A 24,348-nucleotide genomic window follows, 5' to 3' on the forward strand; every position below is an offset into this window, starting at 1 on the left:
GGTAGATGTTACCCATGATGAACTGTGGTACATGTTACCTATGATGACCTGTGGTAGATGTTACCCATAATGACCCGCGGTAGATGTTACCCATGATGACCTATGGTAGATGTTACCCATGATGACCTGTGGTAGATGTTACCCATGATGACCTGTGGTAGATGTTACCCATAATGACCTGCTGTAGATGTTACCCATGATGAGCTGTGGTAGATGTTACCTATGATGACCTGCGGTAGATGTTACCCATGATGACCTGTACTAGATGTTACCCTTGATGACCGGTACAAGATGTTACCCATGACGGATAAAAAAACAGACTCAGTGAGGTGAGGTGAAATGGTGTTTAACGCCGCGTCCAAGATTATTGCACTTACATAGCGAGACCGGGTGGTCAGGCTCGCTGACTTGGTTGATGCCAGTCATCGTATTCCAATTGCGTGGATCGATGCTCATAATGTCAATCACTGTATTGTCTGGATCAGACTCGATTATTTACAGACGGCCGTCATATAGCTGATATATTGCTGAATGCGGCGTTAAACAACAAACAAACAGAACTTACATAGCGATGGCATGAACGATGAACGTGTGTGTGTGTGTGTGTGTGTGCGTGCGTGCGTGCGTGCGTGCTTGCCCTAGTAATGCCGATTTCATAGGGCTAGCCTACTGAGATAAGATGCCGCAGTTTAACATGAATATCCCATTCAGACACAATATGCTGACTCAGAGCCAACCAGTTGTTGTTTTTGCCCGTTAATGCTGAGCGCCAGACAGGGTAACAACAAGTTCTTATAGTATGACGCAGTCTGGGATCGAACCCCAGACCTTTCGCTCTCTTGGCGGACGCTCTTCCATCAGACCACAGAAGCGGTTCTCAACAGAGATGTGACACAACAAGAGGCTGAAGCTGCCAGACATGAACCCGGGGAAGTTCTCTATGTCACTCTTATATTTAATAACATTTTGATAACGTATATCAAAACGTATAATATGCAAAGTTCGTAAGAAAGGCAATGCCAATAATTGCAGACATATCATTGATGGACATGTTTAGACACTATTTTCTACAACGACCCTTTGCGGATTGATTTGATAAGTTTCCAGAAGCTAAGGCATTTGTTTAGGAATTGTAAACCGCACACCCTACATCTCCACCTTACAATGGCTTGTCCAGAAGTATTTATCCACGATTGGTGGGAGATTCTAAGGCCTTTGACTCTTGATATTCTTATATTAAACCTGGTGGAATATTATTTAGCGTGAAATGTGTATACCAAAACGTTTGCAGCAAATGTCGGATAACCGATACCTTAAGCAATATTATGTACTAATTGTTTAGCAGTGTGCTGTACAAAGACTTTGCGAGCTCTGAAGTTAGCCAATAGCGTCAGACAACGCGTAAAGATAAGAGATTGTATCTCCCAGCCGGCCGGCACAGAATTGGTATATCTGTGACTGAAGGCAGCCAAGGCTTCTGTGGATATGTGGACAACACTTACTGCTGTACTTGTCTGTTGCTGGCCAGTCTGCCACGCAGCTCCCCCCACACTCAGGCTCGTCAATCTGGTGAGAAAACCTTTCTTTTCTAAGGGATTCTAACAGTTTAGAATTTTGCGTGAATGCAGAGCTCAGCATCCATCTGCTTGAAAAAAATAGTTTCAACCTCAGTAAACAATCTCGACCCCAATAAGGCCATAATCTTTACATAGAGACATGGGCATGAGATCCACCATGCCTGTAATGCTTATTCATTTATCATGTAAACTATTCCATTTTATGCAAGTCACTGTGTTCTATCCTTGGGTAATTGACTCCACTTGTCCCGCTGTGGATTAAAAGGCCCACTATGCATCATTTACCCTTACATAAACATATGTATGCATGTATGTATATAGTTTATTATAATATCCTAAACTGACGAACAAAAGAAACGCTACCAACCAACATTGTTTGTTCCTAAAAACAGAAATGAACCAATGTCAAGAAAAATACTTGTATTTTCAAAAGACCTGAATTCCCAATATCATTACAAGTTATGACGTGCATGAGACAAACATGAAACACTGTGTCCACAGTTTGGTATTATGGTCCGTTGTTCAGTAGTCGATCAACCATCAAGACTGAAATCAGAAACATGAATTCGTTCTTCAGGATGTCACACATATCAGTCAATATCGTGCATGCACCCTATTGGCATCAATACACGCCCAACTCCACGACTGGCTGGAGATGTGAGACGTGTAATCGCAAGAAATTGGATTCAGCGCCATTCTTCTCGGAGGACCTGTGCTTGTTATGAGAACGACTTGGTCGTGTTCTATAAGTGATAACTCTAGTGATTGTGCTGGCCAAGGCACATCGTTGTATAGTGCCTTGTCACTTGCTGAAACAGGGTCCGGAGATTCTGTTGCAAGTAAGGTAACTATAACAGGGTAGAGAGATTGGTCGATGTAACGCTGTCCAGTCATGTGTCCTTCCATAATCACCAGATCTGGCAACAGATGCCGCCCCAAACCATGACGTCTCCACCTCCATACGGTTCTCCTCGTCGTCAGCTTCGAAACACTGAAATCTGCTCTCTCCTGTGAACTAAAGCCATTTTTAATATCAACTGAGAGGTGTCTTTTGCTCCTTAGTTTATGTTTAGTATGGCATGACTACAAACAAAGCACCAAGTGTGTGTCGTATGACTACCAATAATAGTGGCGTAACGTTTGACGTACCTGACGTACAATTCTATTGGTGATGTGAACTGTATTGCCAATTAGGTAATACATGGCACAAAACATTTCAGAAGTTTAAAGTCCTCATATAGACGACAGCAGGCTGTCAAGCAACAGTAATTTTAATTTAGGGAAGAGCTTCAAGTCGACGGGTCAAGGTTTGGAGAGTAAGGGGCTTGGGGAAGTACATTAAACTCACAACCTGCAGCTACATCCCCCTTTCTTCACTTATTGCAACCCAGGTATACAGACACGGTGACCGCAGTCCCTTCATGACGTACCCCAACAACCCGAACACCATCGAGAAGTACTGGCCCCAGGGACTAGGATGGCTCACCATGGTACGTCACGGCGCTGCTCTAAAATACCTCACCCTCTTAAAATAAAGATACATTTACAAATGTTATATTGCTGAAAACTGGCTTTCAGGAAGGAATGAAACAACACTACTCGCTTGGTCGTTTCATCCGTCGGCGCTACTCTGGGTTTCTCGGTGACAAGTATCTTCACACAGAGGTGGGTGACACATGACGAGTACCTGCACACAAAGGTGCGTGACACATGGTAAGTATCTTCACACAGAGGCGGGTGACACATGGTAAGTACCTGCACACAGAGGTGAGCGACACATGACGAGTACCTGCACACAGAGGTGGGTGACACATAACACGGACCTGCACACAGAGGTGGGTGACACATGACAAGTACCTGCACACAGAGGTGAGTGACACATGCTAAGTACCTGCACACAGAGGTGAGTGACACATGCTAAGTACCTGCACACAGAGGTGAGTGACACATGACGAGTACCTGCACACAGAGGTGAGTGACACATGCTAAGTACCTGCACACAGAGGTGGGTGACACATGACGAGTACCTGCACACAGAGGTGGGTGACAAATGACAAGTACCTGCACACAGAGGTGGGTGACACATGCCAAGTACCTGCACACAGAGGTGGGTGACACATGACGAGTACCTGCACACAGAGGTGAGTGACACATGACAAGTATCTGCACACAGAGGTGGGTGACACATGACAAGTAGCTGCACACAGAGGTGAGTGACACATGCTAAGTACCTGCACACAGAGGTGAGTGACACATGACGAGTACCTGCACACAGAGGTGGGTGACACATGGTAAGTATCTTCACACAGAGGTGGGTGACACATGACGAGTACCTGCACACAGAGGTGAGCGACACATGACGAGTACCTGCACACAGAGGTGGGTGACACATGACAAGTACCTGCAGACAGAGGTGGGTGACACATGACGAGTACCTGCACACAGAGGTGAGTGACACATGACGAGTACCTGCACACAGAGGTGAGTGACACATGACAAGTAGCAGCACAGAGAGGTGGATGCCACGTGACAAGTACCTGCACACAGAGGTGGGTGACACATGCTAAGTACCTGCACAGAGAGGTGGATGCCACGTGACAAGTACCTGCACACAGAGGTGGGTGACACATGACGAGTACCTGCACACAGAGGTGGGTGACACATGACAAGTACCTGCACAGAGAGGTGGATGCCACGTGACAAATACCTGCACACAGAGGTGGGTGTCACGTGACAAGTAGCTGCACAGAGAGGTGGTGACACACGACGAGTACCTGCACACAGAGGTGGGTGACACATGCCAAGTACCTGCACACAGAGGTGTGTGACACATGACGAGTACCTGCACTCACAGATGTGTGACATATGACAAGTACCTGCACTCACAGGTGGGTGAAATATGACGAGTACCTGCACTCACATGTGGGTGAAATATGACCTGTACCTGCACTCACAGATGTGTGACATATGACAAGTACCTGCACTCACAGATGTGTGACATATGACAAGTACCTGCACACAGAGGTGGGTGACACATGACGAGTACCTGCACACAGAGGTGAGTGACACATGACAAGTATCTGCACACAGAGGTGGGTGACACATGACAAGTAGCTGCACACAGAGGTGAGTGACACATGCTAAGTACCTGCACACAGAGGTGAGTGACACATGACGAGTACCTGCACACAGAGGTGGGTGACACATGGTAAGTATCTTCACACAGAGGCGGGTGACACATGACGAGTACCTGCACACAGAGGTGAGCGACACATGACGAGTACCTGCACACAGAGGTGGGTGACACATGGTAAGTATCTGCAGACAGAGGCGGGTGACACATGACGAGTACCTGCACACAGAGGTGAGCGACACATGACGAGTACCTGCACACAGAGGTGGGTGACACATGACAAGTACCTGCAGACAGAGGTGGGTGACACATGACGAGTACCTGCACACAGAGGTGAGTGACACATGACGAGTACCTGCACACAGAGGTGAGTGACACATGACAAGTAGCAGCACAGAGAGGTGGATGCCACGTGACAAGTACCTGCACACAGAGGTGGGTGACACATGCTAAGTACCTGCACAGAGAGGTGGATGCCACGTGACAAGTACCTGCACACAGAGGTGGGTGACACATGACAAGTACCTGCACACAGGGGTGGGTGACACATGACACGGACCTGCAGACAGAGGTGGGTGACACATGACGAGTACCTGCACACAGAGGTGGGTGACACATGACAAGTACCTGCACAGAGATGTGGATGCCACGTGACAAATACCTGCACACAGAGGTGGGTGTCACGTGACAAGTAGCTGCACAGAGAGGTGGTGACACACGACGAGTACCTGCACACAGAGGTGGGTGACACATGCCAAGTACCTGCACACAGAGGTGTGTGACACATGACGAGTACCTGCACTCACAGATGTGTGACATATGACAAGTACCTGCACTCACAGGTGGGTGAAATATGACGAGTACCTGCACTCACATGTGGGTGAAATATGACCTGTACCTGCACTCACAGATGTGTGACATATGACAAGTACCTGCACTCACAGATGTGTGACATATGACAAGTACCTGCACTCACAGGTGGGTGAAATATGACAAGTACCTGCACTCACATGTGGGTGAAATATGACCTGTACCTGCACTCACAGATGTGTGACATATGACAAGTACCTGCACTCACAGATGTGTGACACAAGACAAGTACCAGGACACAGAGGTGGGTGAAATATGACCTGTACCTGCACTCACAGGTGGGTATCACGTGTCAAGTACCTGCAAAAGATGGAAAGATGCGTGGGGTTTATGAATGTGTCAATCACTCATTTTCCGCCATGGAAGACTATGTTACAAAAGTAGTGTTTATATTGTTTGCATTTATGTACCAGGAGCGTTTAAAGCCTCTTTGTTTCTGTGATCCTTTCCCGACTTTTGTTTCATTATTGAAAACATTGTTCGTACATGGTTCATTGTTAAGTTTCAGTGTAAGGTTGGGAATCTGATTGACCGATGTCACTCCAGATCACCGTGGAGAGCTCGGACGTGGACAGGTGTCTAATGTCTGCCTACTCCAACCTGGCCGGTCTGTACCCTCCAAGTGGGGACCAAGTTTGGAACAACAACATCCCCTGGCAGCCCATCCCCGTCCACACCAGGCCAGAGATTGAGGATAACGTAAAAAAACATAGTCACTTACATCATGTAAAAACGTAGATAACACAACCATAATGCTTTACAGGGTAATGTATAACCCGACAGCAGTGAGTGAATGTTTTTATCTGCGCCAGGACAAGCATATAGATTAATGAATATCATTTTCAGATGCTGGCCATGGAAAAGCCCTGTAAGAAATACAACCAACTCCAGACTGCTAACTTTGCGTCTAACCGTCTTAAGAAGCTAGTGGCTGGAAATATGGTTATGTACACTTCTTTCAATACAAATCCAACTACTTCCATGTTTGCCAAACATTGGGGCGACTTATCTTCTCTCGGGTCAGTGAAGAGATATGTGTTCTTCCTGTTTTCGTTATTGTTTCTAGCTTTAACAACTGTATTCATCGAGGATGCACTATTAATAATATTATACAAATATTATTCAATGTTTTCCCACATTTTTCAGGATTTCATCAGATTCCTAAGCAGTAAATCAGGTTACAAACCTTTTACAGTGCAACACGTGTTGCCAGTAGCGGACACACTTCACTGCGAGGTAAGTAGCGGTGCATGACATGTTGCCAGTAGCAGACATATTTTATTGCGTGGTTAGCCATGGTACACTAATGCAGCGAGTAGCGGACACACTTTATTGCGTGGTTAGCCATGGTACATTAATGCAGCGAGTAGCGGACACACTTTATTGCGTGGTTAGCCATGGTACACTAATGCAGCGAGTAGCGGACACACTTTATTGCGTGGTTAGCCATGGTACATTAATGCAGCGAGTAGCAGACACACTTTATTGCGTGGTTAGCCATGGTGCATTAATGCAGCGAGTAGCGGACACACTTAATTGCGTGGTTAGCCATGGTACATTAATGCAGCGAGTAGCGGACACACTTTATTGCGTGGTTAGCCATGGTACATTAATGCAGCGAGTAGCGGACACACTTTATTGCGTGGTTAGCCATGGTACATTAATGCAGCGAGTAGCGGACACACTTTATTGCGTGGTTAGCCATGGTACATTAATGCAGCGAGTAGCAGACCCACTTTATTGCGTGGTTAGCCATGGTACATTAATGCAGCGAGTAGCGGACACACTTTATTGCGTGGTTAGCCATGGTACACTAATGCAGCGAGTAGCGGACACACTTCATTGCGTGGTTAGCCATGCGAAGTAAGTAGCAGTAGCAGCGGACACGCTTCATTAGGAGGAGGGCCACGGCATGATTATGCTACCAGGAACGGAAAGGCTACTTTGCAGGTAAGTCTGAGTGCATGGCATGTAGTCTGAAACGAATACGCTGCATGATATGAAGTCAGAAACGGATACGCTTCATTGCGAGGTAAGTCTCAGTGGATGATATGCAGTCAGAAACGAGTACGCTTCATTGCGAGGTAAGTCTCAGTGCATGACATGACAAGGCAACAGTTTAGATAAACTTGAAGATGCTTTGTGTGAAATAAGTTGCAAATATCATGCAGAAATTCTGATAACAGGTGATTTTAACAGTAGAACAGGAGAAAAAGAGGATTTTATATTAGATGATAGGGCTGATTATCTGCCTGGTGGCTATAGTGCCTGGTATGATAGTGACATCTTCTCCTTACCACGTTTGAATAAAGACAAACAAGTTAATAATTTTGGAAGGAAACTACTCAACATATGTAAGAGCTATTCAATACATATTGTTAATGGAAGAACTTCAGGGGACCCAAAGGGAGAATATACCTGTACTGCAAGTAATGGTCTTAGTGTTGTGGACTACCTTCATTACATCGTCAAACCATGTTTGCATATACTGAACAATTCAAGATATTGGAGTGGGATAAGTCTGACCATTTTCCTCTCATTTGTGATATTAAAAGCAACAAAAACCTAGAAGACACTGATAACCATGGTAATGAGTTCGTCTATTATAAGTTTGGATGGAATAAAGACGCTATCAGTTTTAATGATTTACTTCATGATGAAACCTCTTCGAACACTAAAAATGATATCAAAGAAGCTACCTCTGTGAATATAGACAGCGTGGGGATCTCATATGCGGACTGTACACGAGAGCTGCTGCTGCGATGAGCAGGCGACAGGGGTCACGTGACCCGAAGCGCAGAACTCAGCCTGCATGGTGGGACGCAGAGTGTGATAGAGTGAAGTCGGAGAAGTATTTTGCACTGGATGGATTCAGAGACACGGATAGAGATGAAGATTATCAAGTATATAAACAGCACAGACGAACCTTTAAAGAATCATGCAAACAGAAACAAGATGAATTTCAGGTTCACTCAGAGATAGATTTAATGAGATAAAAAGTGATAACAACAAACTGTGGAAGGAAATCAAGAAAAGAAAATGTCGCAGGAAAACAAACAGTATCAGTTCTTGGGAATGTTTTTTATATTTCCAGAATCTATTAAATTCTCCCAGTTCGAAGTCATCTATTGAAGATTTAGTAAAATCAGACATATCACAGCATGACAATGATGTATGTGAGGTTTGTGAACGTGGATCGCCTGAAGACGTAAACAGAGAGATATCAAGTGATGAAGTGGAGACAGCCATTATTAACATGAAATCAACTAAAGCACCAGGATGTGATGGGATCTCTTCTGAACTATTCCAGAATTCTTTGGATATCATTGTTCCTATATGTGTGCAACTGTTTAACGAGATAATGAAATCAGGTGTTTATCCGGAGTCATGGTGCAGAGCAGTTATATGTCCGCTGTATAAAGATGTAAGGAGATACGAACTGTGGGAATATCATAGAGGCATTTCATTATTACCCGTTTGGGGGAAAATATTCACAAAAATTATCAACGAACGCCTGCAGCTATGGTGTGATGACAATAATATTTTATATGAAAACCACTTTGGTTTTAGAAAAGGACGCTCAACAGTCGACAGTATTTTCACATTGTATTGAATGATACGGAAATATCTATCAAAATCAACCGGTGGAAGATTTTATTGTCTCTTCATTGACTTCAGTAAAGCGTTTGACTGTGTTCCCCATAACTTGCTTTGGCATTGGCTAATGAAATATGGTATCCATGGAAACGTGATATGTATTCGAAACTAAAAGCTTGTGTGAGAACTGATAATGGTTTGACTGAATATTTTAACTGTTTTATTGGAACACGACAAGGATGCATGATCAGCCCGACACTCTTTTGCCTGTTTAAAAATGAATTGGTCAACGAACTAAATCAATCTGACTGTCTTGGAATATGTATCTCAGAAGAAGCACCAAATATTTGTTCTTTATTATACGCCGATGATGTTGCCAACACTGCCGATACCACTGGAAGATTACAACAGCAGATCAACTGTATAAGTGAATTTTTAAAAAAATGGGGACTGTCTCTCAATATGAACAAATCAAGGATAATCGTTTTTAGAAATGGTGGACGTTTAAGGAACTATGAACATTGGACTTACAAAGAAGAAAAGATAGAGACTGTTTCATCTTATAAATTTTTGGGGACTATTTTTCACTCCTAAATTGCTATGGACAAAAGCAACGGCAACACTTGCAAAACAAGCAGAAAAAGTATGTCGCTATATCTATAAAATAAACTATCTATGTGGAGGAGTACCAATCACTACTGCAATCAAGATGTTCGAATCCATGGTTTTACCAATATTAATATATGGCTCTGAAGTTTGGGGGTTCCAATACTACGAAACTATAGAGATGGTACAGACTAAATATTACAAACGGATTCTTAACCTACCAAATAATCCAAACAATGACGCTGTTCTTGGTGAAACTGGAAGACAACGATCATATGTGTATTATATTAGTAAATGTATTAAATACTGGACAAAATTAATCTCTATGAACACTGATCGTCTACCGAAGCAAACGTATTTAATGATGTACAAGTTAGATGAAGCTGGCCGTATATCCTGGGCAACATATATAAAAAAACATTCTTTTCAAGTATGGATTTGGCTACGCCTTGATAATTCAAGATGTTGGAGATCCGCAAATATTCATTTCATAATTCAAACAACGTATCGTGGACTGTGGTCAACAACGTTGGATTGAAAACCTATCTCAAAAATCAAAACTTAAAACATATTTAACTTTCAAATCGGTATTAACAATAGAAATGTACCTTCAGGAAGTAAACAAGAAGATCTATCAAGATACCCTAACAAGATTCCGATGCAGCTGCCATTAACTTATGATCGAAACTGGACGTCATACCAATACAGAAGAAAACAAAAGATTTTGCCCACAATGTCAAAAATTGGACTTCAACTTCATTGAAAATGAATATCATTTCCTTCTTATTTGTACTTCATATTCAACATTACGTTTACATTTTATTGATACATATTTTCACACTAATCCATCCTATGAAAAATTTGTAAATCTTATGTCTTCTAAATGTAAATACACTCTTACACAACTTGCTAAATAGATCTACCACGCTTTTAGATTACGCGAGTCACTCACAATTCACTGAGGTATTATTTAGGTATTATATTCTTTTCATGTATTTATGCAAAGACTTTATTGAGAGCATGTATGTTCTATGGGCCTATGGCCTGAAACTTGGAGGAAATAAGCTCTATATATATTCCTCAAACGAGTCACAAAGCATGACATGCAGTCATGCGGGAGAGAATATGTTTTTTAAACTAACGTATACGTAGAGTGAATAGAAGAAACAATATTATACTGTTTGTTCTTAGTCTTGCTTAACTATCAGTAACTACATTATCATGATTTGTCAACATGAACATAATAATGATATTATATTTCAGAAAACCCACAATATAACCTGGCCAGCCTGGGTCAATCAACCCGTCTACGCTAAACTCAGAGAGCTGGAACAAATTGGCTACGATCTTCTGTTCAGTGACAACGTCGGCCGTTTGAAAGGAGGTGATGATTAAATGATGAAATGAAACGTCTGCATGTCACCCAATACAATAGCTATTTGCTATTGCCATGGAATGTCTGGCAGTAGCTGCACGGTTACTGAAGCGACGTAGAGACATATTCTCTCATGTTCACTCGCATACACATCTAAACAGCCTTCTTCCTATGCTCATTGCACTTATAACTAATTCTCACGTATGCAAGTTTTGTTTTGGCGCACATTGCATTGTGTCATCTGGATACGATTCCCCCTGACTGTAGTTCAACAGCGTGTCTCTCTGTCTTCTGGTTGTTACACATTCTCGTGTTAAACATACAGAACAATATGTATACATTCCTGGGGACACCAGGCAGTGCAGTATATATTGGCAATCCACAACAAGTTTTTGAACAATTGTGGAATGCATTATTTGTGGTTATCACGGTGTAACTTTGCTATAATCAGAAGTAACTTGCATACTGTGCACAGTTTTGTGATTTGATTATTCCGTATGATGAACCATCGTGGACTATGGACAGACCACTGTTGGCGTTGAGACTTTAGTATGCTCATTGTTAAATGAACTTTGATGATTTCCCTTTCACCATCAATAGTTGTGCAGCCGGGAGTGCGTCAAAAATATGTTAAGTATTTATAATAAAAGTATTCGCAACAGTGTATCATGCATGTTCAGATGCAAATATATCTTTGTAAGCTCTCTCCCTTAGGGGCTTTTGAGAATACACCTATGTTGTATTTTGTTCTGTCAGTGTTATCCAGCGCCATATCTGACAATAAATGTGTGTCTTGTAGGTCCTCTACTAAAGAAGTGGATAGAGCTGGCACATCAGAAGGTGGCGTCCAAGAGCTACTCCAGCAAGATGAATATGTTCTCGGCTGTAAGTTGGTTTGTTTAACGTCGCACTCAGAAATATTCCAGCTATATGACGGCTGGACCAGACAATCCAATGACTGATATTGTGAACACCGATCATTGCTGTCGAGAGGCTGTGGGTAGATGCTCCATTTTAATTCAAAGGTTATTTTCGATTTCCTTCTACCATGTGTCTGTTGCGCAGAGTGTAACATAGAGATAAAATACTACTGTGGTAAGTGTTTTCTTGGATTTTTAGAACAATCAACTAGACAAGTCTGAAACATGGCAATTGTCGTTATGATTCCAACGAGGAAATAAAAAAGTATCTTTGGTCAACCCTAAACTAAATAGATTGTAAGCTCCCCGACAGGGTCGACTTGCTTGCCCCGTCGTCCGTCGCCTGGAAACATCTCCTCAGAAACCACTCAACCAATGAAACCTCCTATCCTTGTTCCCACAAATGACGTCACCTGAATTTGTTCAGGAGGTTCTAATCACTTCGTGATATACATTTGTTGTTAGTGGAACTCAATACATTTGCTCGTTTTTCGCGATGTTTTGAAGTTTGAACTGTTTTGACCTTTGTGTTTCAACTATGGTCTGAAATTGTCTAAAAATCCTTACATCAAAATTCGACAACGAAAACATGTGTTATCAAAGCAGACAAAAAGACCAGATTCATAAACATTCCAGGTGTAGGAATACAAACTGTATACTGACATGAATCAGGTGATTGTTTAATTTATGCACATAACTTGACCTGCTCATAGAGTCAGTAGCCAATCAATTGAAAGTAGGATCAAAACAGACAGACAGACAGATTTATTCAGTAATCAGGCCTCCAGCAAATAATACATGTTAACACAATGAGTGAGTGAGTATGGTTTTACGCCGCTTTTAGCAATATTCCAGCAATATCACGGCGGGGGACACCAGAAATGGGCTTCACACATTGTACCCATGTCGGGAATCGAACACGGGTCTTCGGCGTGACAAGCGAACGCTTTAACCACTAGGCTACCCGACCGCCCCCAACATAATGTAGATCATACATGCTTATATACTATGGCGATATGTTAAGACAAATAGTTTTAGAATACGTTAGAAAAGTGATGAGTTACGTATATTCATAACTTTAGATAGAAATAGTCCAATGTGTTTTAAAGTTCTTGTGGAGTTTGTTGACATAAGGTTTAAAAACTGTTGAAATGTGCTAAAGTTGATTTCACTTTCAGCAAAGCATTCTCTTCTTGCAGTTCGGCATCTGTCACAGATTGACAATACATGATACTCATCCTCAATTAGAGTTAAACCTTTGGAGTGGCAATACATGCACACACGTTCTTCATATGGGATTTTAGAATGTCTTCCAGTTTCAACTGCAAGTTTAAAGTTGTTACACCTGAACATACATAGTAATCTTTTATAATAAGCAGAGATTTCACATGATAATAAGTATTTTTCTACATTAAGAGAGATTTGTACTGTGAGTAATATTTGCATTTAGATGAGAGCTCTATGGAGAGATGCCAGTTTTGAGAAAGACAGTCATACAGCCTCTGTTTAAATTTCATCATCAATAATTTGCTATCACCGCATTCCTGATTTATCCAAATAAAACCAAATCCATGTTGATACAGGATATTCCTGACGTGTGATGCCCATATGGTTTTACCAGAGTCATCAAGTGACTTGAGCATACAATAGGACTGATACGGTAATCTTTGAGGCTCCATATGGATCACTCTGCACCAGTAACTCACTGCTCTGGTTATATAATGATATTGAAGCGGCGGCACTCTCCCACATTCTCCTAGAGCCATGTTGTTATTCCTATATTTATCAAGTTTCAAATATCTTTTGCAAAATCTGTGATGCACTTGCTCAATAGTGTTACAGTAGTTAATTCCCCATACTTCAGATCCATAGCATAAAATGCGAGTCAAAAAATGTAAAAACTTCTCCAACAGGAATATATCCAAACTTTTGTTGAAATTGTTGAAGTGAGAATGAAGCATTAGTGGCTTGAGCGGCTAGACATATCTGTGTTTTAGTCCATGAAAGTTTCGTTGTGAAGAGAGTTCCCAGATATTTCTAACAACTCACTGTTTCTATTTGTTCACCTTTAAAATACCATTTCTCACATTTTCTCAGTGGGCCACCATTCCTAAACACCATAATTTTAGTCTTATTGAGATTTATCTTCATTCCTGTTGAATTACAAAATTCTTCTAGTATATTAATTTTCTGTTGAAGTTGATTTGTTGAGTCTGAAACAGCTGACACATCATCTGCATACATCAGTGCGAATATATCTTGAATATCACTAGTTATAAAAATTCCTCTTCAACTCTTTTCCTCCAATTTTATCACAAGTTGGTTAATGAAAATTACAAAGATGTGAGGACTCATTATACAGCCTTGACTAGTGCTGCATTTGAAATAATCAGACAAACCAGAATCTGTCCTCACACAAGCAGAAAGTTTGGTGTACAAAGATGTAATACAATTTAAGAAGTTTCCTCTGAGCCCTACATCGTGAAGACTTTGAAAAAGAACATCATGATTTATACAGTCAAACGCTTTACTAAAATCTATGAAGATGCAGTAAAATCTCCCCCCTTTCTTCAAAAGATATTTTGTTATCATTGCTTGCAGAGTGAAAATATGGTCCGCTGTTGAATATGTAGATCTAAAGCCGCTGCTTGCGTTTCTGATAGTATGTCGTGACAGTCACACCAGTCTTTGAGTCTATTGTTTAACACTGCTATTTATACCTTATAAAAGGAGTCAATGAGAGATGTGCCTCTATAGTTTCCAGGCTCCTGCACCGGTCCAATTTTATGAAGCGGACATATAATGCTCTGACCCCAAAGATCTGGGAATGTGTTTGTAAAAAAACATCTGATTAAAGAGTTTTGTAAGTAGTGGAGTGATATAGTCTCTGGTTGACTTCACAAAGTCATTTGCAATCCCATCTGGTCCAGGAGTTTTATTATTTTTCAGACTTCTAATGCAGTGATAAACTTCTTCTTCTGAAATAGGTTTGTTTAATTCCAAGCATAGTATATCTTCTCCAGTGTCACATTCTAATTGCAGCTCTTGATTAGGGAAAGATAAAAAATTATAAACTGTAGGATTAAGTAAGTTCTTAAAATAGTTATACCATGTGCCGGTGGTGATGTTGTTAGATGAACTACCTTTTTGTCTCTGATTCTTCAATAGCTTCCAAAATTGCTTAGGGTCTGAACAGGAAGAAGATTATAAAACTATATGCTCTTTTTATGTGAAAATAACTTCTTAAAATACCTTCTTTCCTTTCGATACACAATTAAATCTTAGTCAAAGTCCCTATGATTTCTAAGTGCACGGTATTTATTTTGTTTCACACATTCCAGTTTATCATCCCACCATGGCGGTTGTTTATTCTTAATACTGTGAAATGTTTTTTTGTAAACTTTTCCAAAACCTTCTCCTGCCTTATGGTACATATTCACAATTGCATGAATGGCTTGATTAACACTGATTTTTATCAATGCTGAAAATTCATCATAATTTTCAAGAAAAATACTCTGAAACTTTGTTAAAAAGTCTAAATGTCTATCTTCATTCCATGTGTATTTCATCCACTCTTGTGAGTCATCATATGTTAGATCATTTTGGCTATTGATATTGTGCTGACAGTTAGCATTCACATTTTCTTCCATATATTGAGGGTTTGTTTGGTTAAGGTTAATCTCACATGAAAGAGGAAAGTGACAGGATTCATCTCTGTCAAGTACTTTAAAGTCACTAAAATATGGAAAGAGGTCAGACGAAGCTAGCACATAGTCTACTACACTTGCTCCATTATGGGTAATACAGGTGAAGTTACCAACTTTATCTCCAAATAAACGCCCATTTAGGGCATGAATACCATAGGTAGCACACATTTCAGCAAGCTTTAGCCCATAGTTATTATGTCTAATGTTTTCTTTTGACTTCCTAGGCATATCAAGAATGTCTGATGGATAGTCTTCACTATCATCATGGATAAATTCAAGTGTAACTGATGGGATGTAATCATGAAAATCTCTCATCCTTGCATTAGAATCACCAGACAGAAGTAAATGATGATTATCATGAGTAGTAAAAGCAGTTTCAACATAGTGTATAAGGCGATCAGTACCATCCATATCCATTGTGTGATAGATAAGAGAACTCTATGGAGAAATGTAAACAAAAAAGATGACAGTGTCTTTTCTAAATCTAAAAGCTGTTGTCAGAAACTGGAACACCACACAGTCTTCAAAGGATCCATATATTCTTCTGATGATCTTATTTTTCACTAATGACTCTTTGACAAACTCTGTCACACCACCACTATATCTCCCTAATACTTTAGCTTTGGGTCTAGCACAGCTGAAAGATCGGTAACTAGTCAAAAAATTTACGAAATCGTTGAACTTTCTCACAAAAGATTCACAAAATCCTATTATGTCAAATGACGCACAAAAATCCTTAAATTCAGAATCATCAGGAAGACTTACATATTCATACAATCCTTCAGTGTTCCACGATAGGATACGGAGAGCTTTGCTTCGGCTTCGGATCGAAACAAAGTTCATAGGACCTGTCAATCAAGGTAAGAGGTGAGAAAACGAACTGTAACGAACCGGACTAAATATGTCCGGGAGAAGGCGGTTGTTTTAAATGACATGGTCAGTTACCGCCAGATTCAAACATTAGTTCCCCGAGAACAGGAAGACACAGATGAAAAATGCGGGTTAGAAATGAAACCCCTAAGGACATGAAATGTGTGGAACCCAGGCGAGTGGACAAAAAACAGGAGAGCGAGCCTTCACGTTTGCTGTTTCATTCCTTCTCGGCCTTCGGCCTCAAACTGTAGTTTGGAAAATGAATATGCATGAATTTCGCTAAAATGTCCTGTGCAGGACGATACACGTGTGCGAAAAGGGAATACCCTCGACTGTAATATTGGGATTCCCGACATTACATTCCGTTGAATAACAGTAGTCTGCTTCGATGGGCCGGGATTAATTTATTACGTTAATTGGGAAATGAATGCAATAGCGCGTGACCAGTTCACCTAATCAGAATGCAGGAATTACAATGAACACAACAAAATAATTATATTTCCCCTTACTGTACCGAACGTCATAAAGACACAAATCACTTGACCAAAAGAAACAAAATCTTCACATGCAACTACCCATAAATATGTCATTGGAATTTGTTCAAGAGGTTCGAATCCGAATTTCAGTATCTTTGAATGTAGCTTAATTTCAAAATGTTATGCAATGTGGTATATTTGTAGTTTGTTGTGGACTCGGGGCATATTTTCCGCCATGTTTTACAGTCTAACCTCGTATATGTTTTGAACATGCCCTTAAATTTTCTCAAAATGGATTTTGGCTCTGAAAACATCTGCTCTGCAGAGAAAAGCTTTGGCATGTATGTTTCTTTTCGAGAGACTTCATATGATGTTCACATCAATACAATTTAGTAAAAGTGTAAGTCGTCAATGGTTCAATCAGAAAATATTGGAATAGCAATGCTGACAGTAACTTACACGTGGATGTCTCTGTTGGTACTTTAAACATGTTACCCTCTTTATTTACCCTCTTGCATAGCATGACTCCACTGTAGTGGCGGTACTGAGCGCGTTGAAGCTCTACAATAACTTGATCCCGCCCTACACGTCCACCGTCTTCATGGAGCTGCACGAGACAGGGACCGGTGTCTTCCACGTGGAGCTGTACTACAGGAATGTGTCATCCACAGACCCTAACGATGACACACAGCCTCATCAACTCACCATCCCAGGTGAGACTCACCATGTCTCTCAACCAATAATTCATATCATCTTCGTACCAATAACGCATCTTGTTTCTGTAGCAGTAACACACCAAGTCACGTCTTGTTTCTATAGCAGTAACATACCAAGTCACATCTTGTTTCTGTAGCAGTAACACACCATGTCACGTCTTGTTCCTGTAGCAGTAACACACCAAGTCACGTCTTGTTTCTGTAGCAGTAACACACCAAGTCACATCTTGTTTCTGTAGCAGTAACACACCAAGTCACATTTTGTTTCTGTAGCAGTAACACACCAAGTCACATCTTGTTTCTGTAGCAGTAACACACCAAGTCACGTCTTGTTTCTGTAGCAGTAACACACCAAGTCACGTCTTGTTTCTATAGCAGTAACACACCAAGTCACGTCTTGTTTCTGTAGCAGTAACACACCAAGTCACGTCTTGTTTCTGTAGCAGTAACACACCAAGTCACATCTTGTTTCTGTAGCAGTAACACACCAAGTCACGTCTTGTTTCTGTAGCAGTAACACACCAAGTCACGTCTTGTTTCTGTAGCAGTAACACCCCTCGCCTCTGTACCAATGACACATGTAGTCTTTGAACCAATAACACATTTTGTTTGTGTTCCAATAACTCATATCGCCTCTCTACCGATAACATCCCTCCTCGCTGTAGCAATAACACATATCATCCCAGAGCCTTATAACACACCTCTGCTGTGCAATGTACCAATAACAAAAAACAAACATGGCAGTGACCTGATCTCTTCGTTTTGATATACTCACATTATACTAGCAATACAATGGGTGTGGCTTTTTAAAGCACGGTGTTATCTGTATACATGTTTTAATTGAATACAGCCTTAGGGCGGCCTCTGTGTTGTTTGTATGACCAATACGAATACCACTTCCACCATCATGTTTTCACATCTGTTAGTGAAGTTACCTCGTCACTGTAAAATAGCAATAAGGTATCTCTTCACGGACTATATTATCTTAGACCAGAGACCATATGGTCTCTGCTTAGACTCACCAGAGGGGGCGATATGACATCATCTATAATCAGTAATGCGTTAAACATTGTGTGTGCAGGTTGTACGTCCCAGTGCTCGCTGGCCAAGTTTGTCTATCTCACCAAAGACATGGTTCCCACAGACTGGGACGCCGAGTGCGCCGCCTCCAGCACAGGTAAACAGTCCTCCTACCTGATTACATTACGTTCCATGGTGCCTACTGTTTGCAGGAATACCATGAGATGTGTTCGCCAATCTACAGCTGAAATTAACTATGAGTATTAACCTGTAAATATTATATTACAACATAATCCCCTCCGAGAAGAACACACTTCTGGCAACGATGCTGAAGTGTTTGGACCCCACTTGTGTAGACAGCTACCTCCTGGTGGTGTCCCCCGTCCTCCTTACCAGAAATGACGTCATCATTATTAGCACAATACTTGCCAGACAGTTCTCAACTCTCCCATAGCTGCGTGACGTGTTGTTAGTCCTCGATCATGTATCATATGAAATTTTTTCTTAGCGGTGGCAGTCTTCGAGACCCTCTCTTCCCTCTTCAAATCCACTCTCTTTCAGTAGCAGATTTTTGATGATCGCGCGGTAGCATCACCAGAGAACACCTAATCACTTTGATGCCTGCATACATACATACACTGCCTGGGAGTGTCTTGTACGTAATACATGCAAAGAGTTATTAAACGTACGATAGGGCGTATACGTACGTATAGGGCGTACTTTACATCCTTCGTAGTCAGGCTCATAACTTTTCAGCTCCCCCCCCACGGGGACATGAGACATGAACGTGAACCGAGGCTTTGTGTTCCAGGCACCATCATCGGACGGCGGGAAGACCAGGACGCCGACAGCCCTGATGCCCTTGATCCCCACTCTGATGACACCGACAGTATATAACCTGGATAATAAATATTTCTCCCTGACTGTGTACCATGTCTGTTCTGTGTGGTAGCGTCGGACATGGCATGGTTTATTTGTTGAACTCATATACAGGTCTATAGCTCGCTGTCACTGGCTTATATCGTAGGCAGCTTGGCAGGGTATAGGTTTTAACAGGGAATTTATAGATATCTTATATATTCCCTGAGTTGAATAAGTTAAATACATATAGATAGATATTCACATCGTTGCCCAAATCAAATTATAACAGCAGCTTGGCTATTATTACTATGTCCAACAGCACGGAGTCATGTGCAGGTAAGTGGCTCCTAATTAGTGTGCCAGAGAATGGCCGGTTGGCCACTGAAGCTTGACATTGTGGATGAGGTGCGGGATACTGCAAGCTGACCAGAGAGGTATCGTATTCGATACGTGGCAGCTGATCAGTGATTTAACCAGATAAAATTAGAATACTTTCTGTTAGTCGGCACTTGACATTCGGACAGCGGCTAGGCAGGTTGGCTCTCTGACGCCTCTGATATGCTGCCTGGCCATGTCTAGATCTGTCCCATTACCACAATCGTGATAATGCACATGCAGTTACTGTTATATCACAAATAAAGTGTTGTGGACCCACGGATGGACTGCTGTGTTTGAAGGACAGATGTCCCACTAGTATAGGTAATGAGGGTTCTGCCGCAACTCCACTGGAGCCGGATTTATATGCCTATACTGCTACTGCAGGTGGCATTTTTTATGCAAAAATGATGATGCGATTCAACAATAGTCATAAGTCATATTAAAAGAAATATCAATATTAATTAATAATGAATAAAATTTACTATAGCCCACGTGGATATTGGAAAGGTGTAGGAGCAATAAAAAAATTAGCCACCGCTGCTAAGGTATCTAAAGATGTGGCCAAGGATTGGTTAAAGAAACAAGAGGTGTGGCAAATATATTTACCGGCACTGCGTTATATACCGAGGAAGAAGTTTGATATATTTACATTGAATGAAGTTCATCAGGCTGACCTCTTGTTTCCTCCCCACGATAAGGTAAGACGCAAAACGTATAAATACGCTTTAACCATAGTGGATGTGGCTGAGTCATTAACTTCGAAAGATTGAACAGAAGTAGCTAATGCACTAAGACGTATATATAAACGCGGACCACTAAAATGGCCTAAGCTATTTCAAGTAGATCCTGGTCGTGAGTTTATGGGATTAATAACTAAACTGTTAACAAAGCACGATGTCGCAGTCAGGCGTGGTGAAAAAGAGGCCCATCGTAGTCAAGCTATCGTTGAAAGATTTAACCGGACATTAGCGGAACGTTTGTTTGGCTATCAGTATGGGATCGAAATGAAATCCGGGCGATTGAGATCAACCGAATGGATGACACGATTATCAGGTGTTGTATCAGCGCTGAATAATGAAGTAACGAGATTAATCGGGAAGAAACCATCCGATGCGATTAAAATGAAATCTGTGACTTCCGAATCTTCAGCACCGAGGAGAAGCAAAGAACAAAACTTCCGGATAGAGTAAGCCCGGTGAACTCGAAGGAGGTCTACGTCGCGCAACCGATCCGATTTGGCCCCTTAAGACATATAACATTAGTCGATTGGTTATGAAAGAAGGAGAGCCTATTCTTTATTATCTTAAAGATGGACCGGGCAGGGCATTTGTACGAGAAGAGTTGTTCATAGTTCCCAACGGTACAGTATTACCACCATAAGCATAGGTAGTTACACCATCATTATCAATCCATCTCTTTGTATCTAAGGGGAATAATGATGTCTTGTTCATTCTCAATCCATATATCCTATGATTGTAACTTCTTAAATAGTTCATTTCATGTTTGAACGTTCTACCGTTGAATAATGCTTCTTTATCCTGTTCATGTTTGATATGCTTTTTTAGCACATACTTTTTAACACCCTTGGCTTTTCTTATCTCTCCATTATCGGACTTCCTTATAGATACTTAATCCGACATACTCCGCTATAGGAATCCCAGCACATTCATCCTTCATCTTACCTAACACCTTTTTATTTACTACGCTGTGCAGTGGATTATCTTTAGGGTAATCGCTCGTGTCGTACATATCTATTTTTTCTGCCAAATCCTTATACACATCCTCGGTTTGTATTTCCATCAACAAAGAATCTGTGTCGGTATATAACACCTCACATCTATCGCCGTATTGCTTCTTAAGTTCGTTGTAATAAAAGTCATACATTAGGTGTTTTGACAAGTACACTGGTCTGTTGAATTTGATATTACTCTTCTGCATATGCAACGCGGCTAAGTCGTTATCGAATATCTTTCTTCTGTTAAAAGCCGGACTGGTTATACGTTTCCTGAGTCTTTCTTCCTCATTAGATCTGACTAATTTAACATCAACACGCTTCCTTAGATTCTCCATAGTTTTACCAAATACTGAGTTATTCATGAGCTTATATAGATTCTTTTCAAAATCGCTGGTAGCTATCTTTCTTAAATCTGTGTTCAACCTTATATAGGGCTCCATCCAAGGACTTTGATCAAACTTTAAAACTCTGTGTATTTTCTTAAGTTTCATACCTAACGATAGATATAACTGGAGAATTCTGTAGTGAACTGAATATTTTGTCTTATCCATCAGATTTGGTTTGAGTTTTTTCTATGTTAGCTAACCTAGTATTACCCATCAAGGAGTGTTGATATTCCGACATTCAATCTTTATTAACCATTAATCTTTCGGGAGCTAGTGGATAACTGTTATTGTCTTTATGTAACGAACTTGGATATTCCAAGTCAACTTCTAGTATGTACCCTTTGTTCACATTGATATTATTCACTTCGATATCATCGACCCACTCAAAACCACCCGTGGGTAAAGGTTGACTCATAGCCCATCCATACAAATTGTTGGCGTCGAGATAGAATATGTGCATGTCGGGTTTACTCGGATCATATCCTTCCACTAATTTATTATTATCCTTAGAATACCTTTTCGCTACCATCGCAGTACCACCCCTTAATCCTTTCTCAATAAACAAGTGCATATCGTAATCTGTGAGTAGTTTTAGTTCTACCCCGGTCTTCTTCAACAATGCATCCCACGATAGTCCGGGACTGGAATAGTACTGACGTAGCTTGCGTTCGGGCCGTTTTGCCTTGTGTGGGCGTGGTCCCGTTTGCTACGTCACAATAGCCAAGATAGTGGGGGAATTAACTTGGTAGAGCTGATTACTCGGCTATCACCTTTAAACAGAGAGAAGGCTGCTGAGTCCCTTTACGTCTTTATTCGTGGCAGAGTCTAATTTCATATATAGAGAGATATTTAAACAATATTACATTACAAGAGAGATGCAGTCAATGACTTGTTACATTAAATATATAATTGACAACCATACATGAATTGGTAGCGACTCGTTTTAAACTTTCTTAACAGGACTGTTCTAATAAATAAGGTACAAAAACGAATCGTGAATAATAAGCGACTGGGAGGTATTTCATGTTATTCTAGCTACGACATTTCATACAGGAACTGTTAACATTTACATTTACGGCATTCTAGCGTTACTCGTGTATTAACATACAAACGTATTTAACATACTGTATAATTTCAATGCCGTAAATGCTTAACCAAATGATAGACGTAGCACGGCCAATATTCGCATGAGACGGTATTTACGTGAGATTACCCGCGGGTATTTACCACAATGTACTCTGTCTCATGCTATGTAATGTACAGCTTTATCTATCACTTGGCATATCAACAGTTAATGTACAAGTGAATTAATCTACTAACATCTATATAAATACACACATACAATTAACATTCAAGTTACTTTGCGGTATAATGAATGACATATAACTTATTCTTAAATATTACAAACCATGGTAAATATATAGTTGCTTGCACAGGATACCATATAAGTTAAAGGCAAGGAGAATTTAACAAGAAAATAATGATATCTTACCTTTAAACAGAGAGAAGGCTGCTGAGTCCCTTTACGTCTTTATTCGTGGCAGAGTGAAGTATCTGCCACTGGACTCCGTATATATAGGGACTCAGGCCTTCTGTAGAATGCGTTAGTTACCTAATATTGAAACTATGATCTAAATCTGCTACATGCGTGGCGTATTAATTACAATTATTCGACAATTACGGAGCACACCGACCGCGTAATATCCTTTATATTCCACCTATCTGATACTCAAATGACGATGCGTCCGGCCATACACAGCATGTTATAGCCTGGGGCATAACCCTAGCCTGGCCACCTGGCTGAGTTAGATAATCCGGAGTCACTGGTTTGTGACGGTCAGTTACGTGCATGGCAACTGACTAACATTATCGACAGAAATATATTTAGGTTTAGCTAGTTGTAAGATAAAATATTGAGAAAAATACAAAACATATTATTGAAATATGACCACTATAATTATGGGTTAATTATAGTGATTTTAGGACTATGACAATATCCCTCCGCTGTGGGAAGCTTTTGACCGCAAAAGCACAAAATATGTTACATGGAACTAGTGCTACTGAAAGATACAATATCCCTTTGTCATGGTAACAAACAGAATACAGGTATTGAAAAAA

At 40.9% G+C, this 24,348-nt stretch overlaps 2 protein-coding genes across 2 annotated transcripts in view; one reads left to right on the top strand and one right to left on the bottom strand.

Moving 5' to 3' along the window:
• Window positions 1-24,348, bottom strand: part of LOC139473379 (calpain-7-like) — a 366,786-nt gene that overhangs the window by 310,547 nt on the left and 31,891 nt on the right. The gene's annotated exons all lie outside the window — the stretch shown is intronic.
• Window positions 1,486-19,787, top strand: LOC139473365 (prostatic acid phosphatase-like). Its single transcript, XM_071255908.1, has 11 exons — window positions 1,486-1,569; window positions 2,969-3,067; window positions 3,156-3,242; window positions 6,127-6,279; window positions 6,427-6,522; window positions 6,727-6,816; window positions 11,047-11,167; window positions 11,958-12,043; window positions 17,655-17,847; window positions 18,932-19,027; window positions 19,682-19,787. The coding sequence occupies exons 1-11, from the start codon at window positions 1,486-1,488 to the stop codon at window positions 19,765-19,767; spliced, it is 1,191 nt and encodes a 396-aa protein (XP_071112009.1). The 3' UTR covers window positions 19,768-19,787.

Source organism: Haliotis cracherodii, unplaced genomic scaffold, assembly GCF_022045235.1.
Source record: "Haliotis cracherodii isolate W230 unplaced genomic scaffold, xgHalCrac1.p SCAF_28, whole genome shotgun sequence".
Classification (NCBI taxonomy): Eukaryota; Metazoa; Mollusca; class Gastropoda; order Lepetellida; family Haliotidae; genus Haliotis; species Haliotis cracherodii.

Excerpts from the sequence above, each read along its gene's own strand:
- LOC139473365 (XM_071255908.1), top strand. The coding sequence starts at position 1,486 with ATGTGGACAACACTTACTGCTGTACTTGTCTGTTGCTGGCCAGTCTGC. Across the intron at positions 12,044-17,654 it reads AGATGAATATGTTCTCGGCT|CATGACTCCACTGTAGTGGC; the intron begins GTAAGTTGGTTT and ends CCTCTTGCATAG. Across the intron at positions 17,848-18,931 it reads TCATCAACTCACCATCCCAG|GTTGTACGTCCCAGTGCTCG; the intron begins GTGAGACTCACC and ends TTGTGTGTGCAG.